Source organism: Notothenia rossii (genome assembly GCF_949606895.1).
Source record: "Notothenia rossii genome assembly, chromosome: 3".
NCBI classification, from domain to species: Eukaryota; Metazoa; Chordata; class Actinopteri; order Perciformes; family Nototheniidae; genus Notothenia; species Notothenia rossii.
In genome coordinates, this window is record NC_136901.1 from 74,825,202 (window position 1) to 74,839,260 (window position 14,059).

General features: G+C 42.6%; 2 protein-coding genes across 3 annotated transcripts; both read left to right on the forward strand.

Moving 5' to 3' along the window:
- The first annotated feature begins 58 nt into the window (after window positions 1-58).
- On the forward strand, window positions 59-9,771 carry tcirg1b (T cell immune regulator 1, ATPase H+ transporting V0 subunit a3b). Of its 2 annotated transcripts, none has more exons than XM_079667742.1 (21): window positions 59-243; window positions 1,385-1,507; window positions 2,123-2,201; window positions 2,287-2,435; window positions 3,282-3,377; window positions 3,505-3,566; window positions 3,647-3,773; window positions 3,873-3,955; window positions 4,052-4,145; window positions 4,258-4,470; window positions 4,563-4,713; window positions 4,850-4,989; window positions 5,479-5,636; window positions 5,726-5,816; window positions 5,914-6,032; window positions 6,324-6,537; window positions 7,320-7,430; window positions 7,512-7,604; window positions 7,691-7,811; window positions 7,977-8,148; window positions 8,975-9,771. In XM_079667742.1, exons 2-21 carry the CDS (start codon window positions 1,391-1,393, stop codon window positions 9,066-9,068), a joined length of 2,484 nt encoding a protein of 827 aa, XP_079523868.1. In that variant the 5' UTR covers window positions 59-243; window positions 1,385-1,390; the 3' UTR covers window positions 9,069-9,771. The 2 variants fall into 2 exon arrangements, with proteins under 2 accessions (XP_079523868.1, XP_079523869.1); XM_079667743.1 differs by having other exon boundaries at window positions 7,515-7,604.
- An 851-nt stretch (window positions 9,772-10,622) lies between these two features.
- Window positions 10,623-14,049, forward strand: mrpl18 (mitochondrial ribosomal protein L18). Its single transcript, XM_079669817.1, has 4 exons — window positions 10,623-10,857; window positions 10,977-11,145; window positions 13,448-13,682; window positions 13,795-14,049. The coding sequence occupies exons 1-4, from the start codon at window positions 10,785-10,787 to the stop codon at window positions 13,870-13,872; spliced, it is 555 nt and encodes a 184-aa protein (XP_079525943.1). The 5' UTR covers window positions 10,623-10,784; the 3' UTR covers window positions 13,873-14,049.
- Window positions 14,050-14,059: the final 10 nt, after the last annotated feature.

The window sequence follows — 14,059 nt, forward strand, 5'->3', positions numbered from 1 at the left end:
CGACAGACGTAATGTAATGTACCACCATTTAAACCCATCAGACCCCTCTTGGCCAAAGGAGTGACGAACGCTAGCTGTCACGTGAGTCTGCAGTAACGTGACTCCCAGAAACAGGAAGTGTAGAACAAACGGAGAACTTGTGATAAACACGCAGGTCTGTCCGGGTGCTCAGAGATCGGCGGTGTACGACCGGTCAGCTTGAAACACAGCCGGTGGGAGTCCAGAGGCTTCAGACGGCAGCAGGTGAGCTTTATAAGATCATTTAGAGTCTTTCTGTGCTCACGTTCTGCTCTGTTCTCCCTCCGTCCGCTCTGTATGGACTGCTATTGTCATGACAATAAATCAGAACCTTGTGATACTTTGTTTTTCGTCACCCACAAAATCTCCCCTATTCAAGATAACTTCCCTTCCCTCATTCAAGATAGTATTTTACGTTTTCAACGTTACATCTTTTGCTTTATTTCCTTTCTATCAAACTCGTTTCATTGGCATGACATGCCAGTAAACGAAACTTATTGCCACATTTCTGATGATTATGACAAAAAAATGTACTATCTCTGTAGAAGTGAAACAGCTGGGGTTGTTTTTCCTTTGATGAAACGCAAACTTTACTTCAGAAATATGTTTGTCTATCATGTGTTTTTAGTTGTCAGTTTAGTCATGTTCCCTTTTATTGTTTACTTAGGTAACCACCATTCATCTTACTTTTTACATGTACAATTACATTTTACTTATACTTATAGCCTTCTTAATTTATAGGTAAGACTTGCTAAAACTAGTGAAGTCTCACACAACTGCCCTATAATGAAATATCTCGTTAATACCACTTTCATGGAAGTTATATTGTTCATATTTTGTTGAAACAAGTGCTGGTTCAACTCCTTTGCCATTTTTGATGCATTCTTTTTGCTTCTGTTGTGGTGATTTGCCACCCGAATTACGTGTCAATTATGGCTAGTCTAAATATAACACAGTACAGCGACTACATCCTCTAAAAGGATCCTAACGTTAAATGAACTCTTCTCTAAAAAAGTTCAAACCAAATCTGAACGTTTAAACTTTCCTAGAGCAGCAACTGACTTTATGTTTTTATAAGAAGCATTTCTCGTTTTTAAAATTGGCAGAAACACTTAAAAAAAAAAACCTGTATGCAAGAATGGAAACCCCACCTGTTCATCACGGTCATGGGAAATCTATGCTTCCCTTTTCTTCAGTTTCCAATTCACTCATAAGCTAACGCATTGGCACAGAGAGGCGTTTATTGTCCATACAGAAAATGAATGATCATGTACACTTTATTATCCGTTAACTGCCTCTCTCCTCCTCATTCTGTCCATAATGTCAACTTGTGTGGGATTATGAATTTGGTCTTGTTTTCATGCAGGCAGTTATGGGCTCCATGTTCCGCAGTGAGGAAGTGTGCCTGGTGCAGCTCTTCCTTCAGTCTGGCTCGGCCTACAACTGTGTCAGTGAGCTGGGAGAACTGGGCCTGGTTGAATTCAGAGATGTGAGTATCTAGCTCTAAGAGAATTGTCTTGTGGTCAACAGCTCATAGTTCAATACAAATGGAGGTTAAACTGTGTGATATGGTCAAACTCTTATCCCACTATAGGATATTGCATAATGGTATATACCAGGCGTAGTTTCTCGTTGTTCAATAAATAGTACTGCATATGAAATAACCACATGTTAAAGCCTATTTTCTACTCCTATGTTATATAAAACTTGACAAGTGACCACTTTTTCTTTTTGATTTAGGAACTTGAGCACAGAACAACTTCATGGTCCCAACCCATGTTAAACCTTTTGCTTCCTATTTTGCCTAAAATTCAGGATGTGCAAATAACAGATTAATTTCAAGCCTGTTTTCATGTGTTTTGGCTCGTGTCCTCAGGATCATGGTTCTCATTCTCGGAACATCCCAGAGCACAGTCATTGATCTATTTATAACTGAATAGGATTATCTTATAAAGTCGCCTAGGAATCTTAAGTATTTTCTAAATCTAATTTTGGAAGGGATAGTGTACTGATGGCGGCTTTGAGTCACCGCGAGACGGCAAATAATTGTCATCAGACAACCACGAGTAAACCGTTTCCTCTCCTCTCTGCTCCGATGCTTTAGTTAAATCTAAACGTGAACGCCTTCCAGAGGAAGTTTGTCGGCGAGGTCAGACGATGTGAGGAACTTGAGAAAACTTTGAGTAAGTATTGACACATTTTTTCCGACATATCTTAATCCGTTTTATTTTGAAATGTTCCTCTCTGACCTTTCTATCTGCCCTTCAGGCTTCCTGGATCAGGAGATCCGGCGCTCCCTGTCCCCACCCATGCAGGGTCCCCTCCCTCTTCCGTGCCCCACACCTTTTTCCCCTCAGCCCCGCGAACTCATCACCATAGAGGAGGAGTGCGAGAGGCTGGCCAGAGAGCTCAAAGAGGTGAGCACTATTTTTGAAGTGGGGTTTTTGAAGTACTTGTCTATAGTCAGAGTATTACTAACAGTCCATGGTAGTTTGTACGCCCCTAGTTTGGTAAAACAGCCTGGAGAACAGGCAGCGGAGCAAAGCAAGGTACTGCTGTGGACAAGCACAGCAGCAAAACTTATTTTCGCCACCTTTAACAAAGGCCCACCTGAAAACGAAATATCAGGATAAGGTCAGGATATTCTCATCGCATCACCTTACCCTCAGACAGCGCTCTCAGATTCACCTCGCAAACTCTTGAGTTGCATTTCCACAGCTGGGTTTTTTGTGTGTCATTGTGTGACTTGTGACTCAGCTTTTAAAAGGCCAAAGTCACACAATGACAGAAACGCCATAACCAATCAAAGCAGCAGCATCGCCCGTCTTCTGCAAGTTACTATTTCTTCCAAGAAGTCTGGTGGCCTTGAAGAGAACATACTGTGTGTGTGTGTGTGTGTGTGTGTGTGTGTGTGTGTGTGTGTGTGTGTGTGTGTGTGTGTGTGTGTGTGTGTGTGTGTGTGTGTGTGTGTGTGTGTGTGTGTGTGTGTGTGTGTGTGTGTGTGTGTGTGTGTGTGTGTGTGTGTGTGTGTGTGTGTGTGTGTGTGTGTGTGTGTGTGTGTGTGTGTGTGTGTGTGTGTGTGTGTGTGTGTGTGTGTGTGTGTGTGTGTGTGTTCTCTCCAAAGTGGAGGTGTACCATCCACCATCTGTTGTAGGTTATAATTAAACAAAGGCTGCGATGACAAATCAAAGTAGAGCGCCCATCAGTACACTATCAAAAGAGGTGGAGCTTAATGGCTTGACATATATTTTGTGTCTCTCTAGGTGTCCGGGAACAGAGACCGCCTGCGGGCTCAGATGACCCAGCTCTCTCAGTACCAAGGAGTCCTGAACAGCACACACTCTCTCACAGCCTCACTGGTGGGAAAACTACATTTCTGCAACAATTCCTGCATTAAACTTTACCTTTTTAAAAATATTATTCTGGTGTGAGCGCTGTCTGCAAACTGAATCTACAAAAACAGTCTTCTCTGGCTTCATCTCACAGGCGCCACCCCCCGTACTGGAAACCCAAGGCCTGTTCGATAACCGCCAAGATGTCCACCTCAGGTAGATCCCTTCTTTTACATATCTTCTATTATGTGTTTTATCTGCATTCAAAATGTTTACCATCGTCTCCTCTCTCTCAGTTTTGTGGCAGGAGTGGTCCATCCTTGGAAGGTCCCCTCGTTTGAACGGTTGTTATGGCGGGCGTGTCGCGGATATATCATCGTGGATTTCAGAGAAATGGAAGATCGGCTCGAGCACCCCGACACGGTGGGAACTGGGAGAAAGAGAGAGGATTGGGGATGAACACGAAATGATTTCTGCTGCAGGAATAGAGCTAGTTTTCTTATGTTTGCTGATTCTTTGCAGGGGGAAATGGTGCAATGGACTGTGTTCCTCATCTCTTATTGGGGCGATCAGATTGGACAAAAAGTGAAGAAGATATGTGATTGGTGGGTAAACTTATGCATCAGTTATTTGATTGCATTGTAGATTTCCACGCTGCCTGATAAACGTGTTAAAAACATGTGGATTTCCCCCTCTCACAGCTTCCGCACACAGATGTTTGCATACCCGGAGAACACAGCTGAGAGAGAGGACATTCTTCAGGGACTCCAGGGCAGAATTGAAGATATCAAATCTGTAAGTGCATGTCTATAAAAGCACTAATTGTTGAACACCGATACGCTCACTTTGAAAATACGACGATGGAGGAGTGGTGTGAGTTGTGTTCAGAGCCCTCTCTCTTCTTCAGGTGCTGCTGCAGACCGAGTCCTACCTGCAGCAGCTGCTGATGCGGGCGGTGGCGGTGCTGCCCCAGTGGAAGGTGTCTGTGCAGAAGTGTAAGGCGGTCCAGACAGTGCTGAACCTCTGCAGCCCCTCCGTCACGGACAAATGCCTGATCGCTGAGGCCTGGTGTCCCATCACCAAGCTGCCTGAGCTGCAGAGCGCCCTGAGAGAGGGAGGGGTGAGACCAAGGCGGAGTTGTATTTTAGGAGACTTGAAATAAATAAGCACACCGCCTCACAATCTTTTTTCAACTCTCTTCTCCGTCCTCAGAGGAAAAGTGGCAGCAGTGTCGACTCGTTCTACAACCGGCTGCCTTCCTCCACCCCCCCGCCCACCCTGTTTCCCATCAACTCCTTCACAGCTGGCTTCCAGAGCATTGTCGATGCCTACGGAGTGGCCAGCTACCGCGAAGTCAACCCAGGTAGGTCTGCATGGCACACCAACAAAAACCTCTCTTCAAGCCTTAAAAAGAAAAAGGACATGTCAACGTAGAATCCAGAAAAGGCTCAACCTCACACGTACTTTTAGTTGAGTCTCGTGTCTTGATGCCTTTGCAGCGGTGTACACCATCATCACCTTCCCCTTCCTGTTCGCTGTGATGTTTGGGGATGTGGGTCATGGTCTACTGATGACTCTGGGTGCCCTCTGGATGGTCCTCGAAGAGAAGGACCCCAAACTCAGAAATAATGACAATGAGGTAACGCACGCACGCACGCACGCACGCACGCACGCACACACGCGCGCGCACGCACCAAGAACAAACCTACAGAAGCATATTGCTTTCACTTATGAAATAACTTTGATCTGTCTAAATTTAAAAAATGTTTTAAAAGAAGCTTTTTTGAATGGAGATCTTGGTTCTGATGCCCTGTCTGTTAAGTTTAATGCTGTTTTATTTGAGTGTCCGTTTGAGATATTGGAAGGACCTCATGTCTTTTAACTAATACAGATGGTATTGACCGGGTTTTAACTTTTCTCAAGTTAATAATTAATACAAAGAAGCTATCTGATTTGTTTAAAAAGTAAATAAATTCAAAAATAAACTCAATATTTAGGTTATAAAGGATAAATGTCTTTACTGTCTGTATATTTTCCAGTGAAGAACATATCTGATAAGTCTGCAAAATGATTACACAACTGTGAAACAAAAGAGCGACAACATGATTTCTTGTCTTGTGTGTTCCAGATCTGGAGGATGATGTTTGGAGGAAGGTACCTGATTCTGCTGATGGGGCTCTTCTCCATCTACACAGGGGCCATTTACAACGAGTGCTTCAGCCGGGGCCTCAGCCCCTTCAACTCAGGCTGGCACGTGGGCCCGATGTTCGAGAAGAACATCTGGAAGTGAGGACATTTCACACCTGTTTTGTTTGCTCCAATCTCCACACACTGTTTCCTGTCCATCTAACTTAGTTGTGTTTTCTTTATCTCAGTGCATCAGTCCTGGCAGGGAACCAGTACCTGTCGATGGATCCTGTGGTCCCTGGGGTTTTTAACACCCCCTACCCATTTGGCATTGACCCGGTATGGCCCTCACACTCATCAATTCTTCTTCTATAACTTTTCTTTCATGCTGTCAGGTGATTTGTCCTCATTGTCTCTTGTTTTGGGTCGTTGTCAGGTCTGGGGGATGTCCAACAACAAACTAACTTTCCTTAACCCGTACAAGATGAAAATGTCTGTCATTATCGGTGTCATACACATGACCTTTGGAGTCTGCTTGTCGTTTTTTAACTACTGGTAAGGTGTGTGTGTGTGTGTGTGTGTGTGTGTGTGTGTGTGTGTGTGTGTGTGTGTGTGTGTGTGTGTGTGTGTGTGTGTGTGTGTGTGTGTGTGTGTGTGTGTGTGTGTGTGTGTGTGTGTGTGTGTGTGTGTGTGTGTGTGTGTGTGTGTGTGTGTGTGTGTGTGTGTGTGTGTGTGTGTGTGTGTGTGTGTGTGTGTGTGTGTGTGTGTGTGTGTGTGTGTGTGTGTGTGTGTGTGCTAACTTGCCTTCACATATTTTCTGAATTCCCTGGTTTATGTTATCTGCAGGCACTTTGGCAAGAGGAGCAGCATCTTCTTTGTGCTGATCCCAGAGCTGTTCTTCATGCTCTGCCTTTTTGGCTACTTGATCTTCATGGTGGTCTTCAAGTGGATTGCTTACAGTCCCGCCCAGTCCAAAATCGCTCCCAGTATACTGATCCACTTCATAGACATGTTCCTCTTCACAGAAAACCCAGGGAACCCCAAACTCTACGGAGGACAGGTGTGTGCTTGTTTCATCTCCCTAGAAGGAAGGATATGTTTTAACATATTTTATATCAATCTTCCACCAAGCATTTTAAGCATGCTATAGCTTTTATATGGATTAGTGCACTTTTCCTCATTCCTTGAAACCATTGTTTTAATTTTGTTGAATGAAGTCATCTTGAAGAACCAGCTTGAGACCTGAAACCCAACTCTGAGTCTACATTATCTTAAGGCAAGGTTATTTATAAGACCCTGGGTACTGAGAGGTATATTTAAAAAAAGAATGAACTTTATTTTCCCAGTGTGTGTGTGTGTGTGTGATTTTGCACTTACTGGGTTTTCTTTTTCACCAAGTGAATACAGGGCTGTTTGGCAGATAACTCCAAAACCTCAGATGTATCGAAGTTTGCCACAAGCACATGAACATACTGTACCAATAGAATACTTCTTAAAACAATCAATGCTTTAACCGCATTCACAATCAACAATAATACAATTGCTGTTTTCTAATAACCCTGTGGATTTGACAAACAGTACAATGAAATGCTCCTGGTAATGGAGTTGTAATATTGATCATGTGTAGGCTACTGTCTGCAAACTCATTTTCATAGTGTACTAATATGAACTGAAATCACCTGGAAAGTAAAAAAGAAACTATGGCATTTGTTAAGAAATGTTTTGAAGAACTGAAAGTACACAATTTTCAGAAACACTTGTGCTTTCCTTTTTTTTTTAAATAACCTGCTGCGGTGAGCATGTGTGAGCGTAACAGCCGGTCCTGTGACTCTTCATGAACAGATTCTGGTGCAGCAGATCCTGGTGGTGCTGGCTCTGTGCTCTGTGCCGGTCCTCCTGTTCGGGAAGCCCACGTTCGAATACATCACATTCAAGAGAAGACGACGTCATCTAGTGAGTCAGTTACACTGAAACTTAACCATTACTCTTGGGTTCGGATGTTTTTCTGATGGATTTTCTGTTTCTCTGCAACAGCAGGGGGGAGACAGACGTCCGCTGATGGCCGACGAAGGCTCCATTAACGCTCGTCAGGGGGAGGTGGAGGGAGGAGCTGCTGAGGAGGAGGAGGTAAGAGAGAACGCTGAATACCCTGAACATCCAGCCAGAGATGTGCTGCTGTGATTGTGTTGTTGTTGACTCTGTGCTGTCTGCAGGAGTTTGACGTTGCAGACGTGTACATACATCAAGCCATCCACACCATAGAGTACTGCCTGGGCTGCATCTCCAACACCGCCTCTTACCTCCGACTCTGGGCCCTCAGCTTGGCTCACGCACGTTAGTAGCACCCGTACTGACTCACACAAACACAACGTACACGTTCATGCTCACATGATGCATACGCTGTCAGACTTCCTCTAAACACACTCGCACAACCCTTCTTTTCCAGTTGGTTATTCATACACACGGCTGTCTGACGGAGAGTTATTTGTGTCTCCACAGAGCTGTCGGAGGTGTTGTGGGTCATGGTGATGCGCATCGCCCTGAGGTGGGACGGCTACGTGGGGTCTGCAGTCCTCGTTGTGGTTTTTGCCTTCTTCGCTATGTTGACGGTCTGCATCCTGCTGGTTATGGAGGGACTCTCAGCCTTCCTGCACGCGCTCCGTCTGCACTGGTAAAGATGGAAGGGAAAAGAAGACAAAGGGGAAATTGTGTTTTGACAAATATGAATAACTAGGCTGAATATCTGCACTGAGTAACATCTGGAATTAATGTTTGCTTCAGTTCAGGGAGTTAGTTAGTCAGTTATGTAATTTATAGACCGTTAAAGTCACCAAAGTAAAGCATTGTGCAGTACTTTTACATAGATGGACAATTATCCCAAGTTTCCCTAAAATAAACCTTCCCTAAAATAAACCTTCCCTCACTTAAACACAACAAAAGGAAATGATCCAACCAGTAGCTCGTTAATGGAGGACATTTAATTAAAAAGTGTATCTTAAATCAGAAAAAGATTCTCTCACAACAACAACAATTCTCTCACATTAGAAAACCTGTCTGTTTGTATAGCTTCTAATGCTCCTACACATAAACAGAGGAGGGAAGGTTGATTTAGGTTTGTAAAAAAAGACAAATGAACAAAAGAAAAATGTTCATTCTCCAGGACGAATGTGCACATCTTGATTTTTTTCTTTGTGTGTAACTGATGGTGGAAAGAGAGAAAGAATCTAAAGAAATTCACAGGTCAGCAAAACATCCATTTAGGGATCATGAATATCCATATGTTTTTATTATTTCTTAATCAACTCATGGACTTAAAGCGTTGTTCAAAGGGATTGCATTTCCTGCCAGAAGTACAATAAAGAAGGTCAGAGCAGCACCAAGACAATCATTTATAACTCAGAAATGGTGTTAAGCTTTAGGTCGTAGTAGGCAGGAATATTGATTATTTTAGTACTTTGTTTATACGCACATTGACTTTGCTTCTCTCTCTGTGACAGGGTGGAGTTTCAGAACAAGTTCTACAGCGGGACGGGCTACAAGCTGAGCCCCTTCTCCTTCTCATCTCTCATCAGTGGATCAGCTGCTATATGACCAGCCAAATCCTTTCTTAGGACTACATCACGGTTACTTTTAAATGATGTTTATTATATAGCACTTGGAATACAACTAAACACATCAGAATCAATGTGTCCCCTGTCTATGGCCTGTTGGCTCTGAAATGGTTAAATTGAAGTGAACAATGATCAAAAGACTGTTATCTCTCTTATTCCCTAGAGAGTGAATTACAATTGCATTATATGAAATGAAAAAAAAAACTTTTGTATCCTCTTGCTAATTTTATTTCCACTAGTAGTATTATGTAGTACTACTTTTTAATTACTCTTTCAGCTTAAAAAATACTAATTGTTTACTTTTCAATGTATGAATATGTATTGAAATGCATCAATTTATAAAAAGGGAAAAGAAACCAATTCATAAATCTGTTCTGCAATTCAAGGGAATGCATGATTTTCACGTTGGTTTATTGTGCTTAGGAAAGCCAGCCCTGTGTGAGTGTTCTAATGATTACATGAGCCAGAGATCTGTGTCCCTCATTGCCTTGTCTTCCGAGTACTTCACACATTTGTTGGGACTAAAACGTTTTGCAGGTGCCTTACTAAGAGTATTTGTGTATCCATGAAGTCTTTTGGACAGATCAGAACACTATTTGGAACAAAACTCTGCCAGGACAGCTCTCCTTTTTATGCCGATTTGTACTGTAAAATGGATAAAATTAAAATGAAATTAAATTAAATATGATTTTCTTGTGTAATCTTTTTTTTTCATTTATTGAACAGGTTACCTTTGTTGCCTGGTCCTGCTTTTTAACTGTCACATGTTTTACATTCATTTGTGAGTTTACTAGTGTTGGAGATTTATACAAATCGTTTACCTTTGTGTAAGTATGAAAAGTATTACCACCATTTAAAAATAAAAAAAAAAAAAAAAAAAAAACCCTCTTAATCGTAAAGCCATTAAAAAGATTACTTAAATACACACATAAAAGTATTATCTGCAAATTATACTGCATGGAATAAAAACGTTTGAATATGTATGACAATACACTATTTTATTAATTCATTAACATGTAATGTAACTGGCAGTGTAATGTTGCTGACTTATGGAGCCCATCCTAACCATCCTTTATCCTGTGGGCAGGTTCATCTCTAATGATGCATACTTATTTGTGTATGATCATGTCTTTTGGTACAATAAAATACTTGAATTTGATTTTTCTGTCAGATACATGTGGAGTAAATCTAAACCTAAAACGTAATGAGTTATGCATAATATTAATTTTCTATTTAAGTTTACTTACTTTTAATAAATACATCTTACTCATAATGATATTCTATCAGACACTGCTGCAGGAATGACACTTTATATATAGCAATCTCTGGCACAATAATTGCCTTACATTTTTCCTTCAGGAATAATAAAGTACGTAATTTTATATTTCAAACATTACACATTTCCAGTAGCCTACAGGATATTACTGTATATCTAATTAACCGGTAGTGCGGCTCTTTTATTCAGCAAGAAGTCTGACAAGAAGACATGTAGGCGGAACCTTTGAAGCACTCGGGTGTGTTTCCTTCAGTGTTGCTTCTAAAGTAGCACATACTGAACCGGATGTTGTCTGAATGTCAAAGATGGCGCTCCACATGTCAGGGTGATTTTTGTTGTTATTAAATATCTGGAGGCAAGTATTTATATTTTTAAGCCGATGGTGTTTTACTGAAGCTCGGCTCATTGAACACAGCTAAGATGGCTCTGAGCGTGCGGGTGTTGTTAGGTAAACTTCAAGGATGTCGTCCAATATTGGCTGCAAACCAGACAGGTGAGTTGTTGTATGATATGTAATATATAATTGTTCGAACAGGAAAGCTACTAACGTCTCATGCTGGTGTTGTGTTTATCTGTCGCCTTGGTGTTTTATGTTTAATGTCTGTGTTGTAGCTCGGTGTCTGAGTCAGGCCGCCTCTCAGCCGGAGCCCTGCGCCGAGGAAAATGAGTCCGTGAGCCCGACCTTTGTGAACAGGAACCCCCGCAACCTGGAGCAGATGGCCCTGGCTGTGAAGGACCGGGGCTGGAGTACGGTGTGGCCTCACCGGGAGTTTTACCACAGGTCTGCCTCTATACAATACAACGAGAAAATGTCACAATAGCTTTTAATGGATGGAGCGATGTGCATCACATGGGACGTACAATCAGGTGTATGATGTGTATCAGTGTCTTATCAAGGTTTGAGCATGGCATGTTGAGAAGACATTTTTTTCATAAAGCCTAAAGCATCTTACAATATTTTACAGATGGTAAGACATGGCTGTTTTTTAAATTAATTTGCACTACTAAGTGGGGTTACTTGGTCTTTAGTACAGAGTTTGTAATATACCAGTTTATATTGCTTCTATTGCACAGTGTTGCATTTATATCTTTTTACTACTGAAATCATTCTTAGTAGAAATCTAATGTAATAGTGGCTTTGAAGTGTACATAAAGGCCCTTAAATGAAATATATTAACTGTGAATACATACAGTGGGGCAAAAAAGTATTTAGTCAGCCACCAATTGTGCAAGTTCTCCCACTTAAAAAGTTGAGAGAGGCCTGTAATTTTCATCCTAGGTATACCTCAACTATGAGAGACAAAATGAGAAAAGAAAAATCCAGAAAATCACATTGTCTGATTTTTAAAGAATTTATTTGCAAATGATGGTGGAAAATAAGTATTTGGTCAATAACAAAAGTTCATCTCAATACTTTGTTTTATACCCTTTGTTGTCAATGACAGAGGTCAAACGTTTTCTGTAAGTCTTCACAAGGTTTTCACACACTGTTGCTGGTATTTCGGCCCATTCCTCCATGCAGATCTCCTCTAGAGCAGTGATGTTTTGGGGCTGTCGCTGGGCAACACGGACTTTCAACTCCCTCCAAAGATTTTCTATGGGGTTGAGATCTGGAGACTGATTAGGCCACTCCAGGACCTTGACATGCTTCTTACGAAGCCACTCCTTCGTTGCCCGGGCGGTGTGTTTGGGATCATTGTCATGCTGAAAGACCCAGCCACGTTTCATCTTCAATGCCCTTGCTGTTGGAAGGAGGTTGTCACTCAAAATCTCACGATACATGGCCCCATTCATTCTTTCCTTTACACCAGGGGTGGGGAACCTCCGGCCCCCGGGCCGTATACGGCCCTCGAGACCATTTGGTACGGCCCTCGAGGTAATTTATTAACACACGCAAAAAAGAAAGCAATCTAGACCGCAGTACCCATAAGGAGCCGTACACACGCCGCACATACTTGCCAACCCTCCCGATTTTCGCGGGAGACTCCCGATTTCATTGCCCTCTCCCGGTTTCCTCCCGGGGTCATATTTCTCCTGCATTTCTCCCGATTTCTGACAAAATTAGATTTACTCAGGACTGTTTCCACTCGGACTTTAATACATCTACACCATTGTTTGGTTTCCATGGCAGCATGTCTCGTTAGTAGCGCGCGCAACTGAAAGTCTGAGAGGGTGAGGAAGATAGTCAAAGAAAACAGAACAAGAATCGACAACTCTACCCTCTACTTCAGACGGGCCTGGACATGTACTGGCTTAAGCAGGGGGACACGTCTGGCACTGCAGGATTTGAGTCCCTGGCGGCGTACTGTGTTACTGATGGTAGCCTTTGTTACTTTGGTCCCAGCTCTCTGCAGGTCATTGGCTAGGTCCCCCCGTGTGGTTCTGGGATTTTTGCTCACCGTTCTTGTGATCATTTTTACCCCACGGGGTGAGATCTTGCGTGGAGCCCCAGATCGAGGGAGATTATCAGTGGTCTTGTATGTCTTCCATTTTCTAATAATTGCTCCCACAGTTGATTTCTTCACACCAAGCTGCTTACCTATTGCAGATTCAGTCTTGCCAGCCTGGTGCAGGTCTACAATTTTGTTTCTGGTGTCCTTTGACAGCTCTTTGGTCTTGGCCATAGTGGAGTTTGGAGTGTGACTGTTTGAGGTTGTGGACAGGTGTCTTTTATACTGATAACGAGTTCAAACAGGTGCCATTAATACAGTTAACAAGTGGAGGACAATGTGATTTCCTGGATTCTTTCCCCCCATTCTGTCTCTCATAGTTGAATTGTACCTAGGATGAAAATTACAGGCCTCTCATCTTTTTAAGTGGGAGAACTTGCACAATTGGTGGCTGACTAAATACTTTTTTGCCCCACTGTATATACTACCAGTATTTATGATCAATATGATATTTTATTGGGACTTTACATATTATATACACATCATCTGCAAATACATGTCAAGTTTTATATTTGTCCAAACAAAAACGCAAATACAGATTTTCAAGATTGAATCCTGCAGATCTGAATTCTCCATATTCCTCCTGCCTTTGTCTCTTCTGTTTTATCATGTTTGTGTCTTTCGTGTATTCAGGTTGGAGTTTATTCGAACCAAGAGCCATGTGACGGCCAGCGTGTTCTCCAGCAGCTCTCCTGTCCCGGTGCTCACCTGTTCCACCAAAGAATGGGCGCTGAAGAGGGATCTGCACTCCACCAGCTGCGTGGCGGCGTGCCAGGCTGTGGGCGAAGTGCTGGCACACCGCTGCCATCAGGCCGGCATCACCAGGATGGTGTACAGGGCCATTCCCTGGACCTACCGCTCTGACGCTGTGAGTACAAGCAGATAAGCTGCTGTTTGAAAATGTATTTGGATGTCTGTTTCTACCCCTTTAGTCGTCACCAGCTTGATGTTCATCTCTCCCTGACCTTTGTTTTTCACAGGTCCAGTCTTTCAGGACAGCATTGAAAGAGGGAGGAATCACCCTCAGTGAACCCAGGAGGAAATACATCGACAACTGAGTTCAAGAATCATTTATCACGTTTTGTTAAAATGTCCTGTATCCCTTTCTCTTTGCTCTCTCTTCAATGAGGACTGTACGGTTATTAAGATGACCAGCACTACAGTAAATGACAATGAGTGAAGTACGTCTGCTGTCCTGTGCTCTGTCTCTTGTGAATAAAACGTTTCTAAACTGATTGAGTCCTT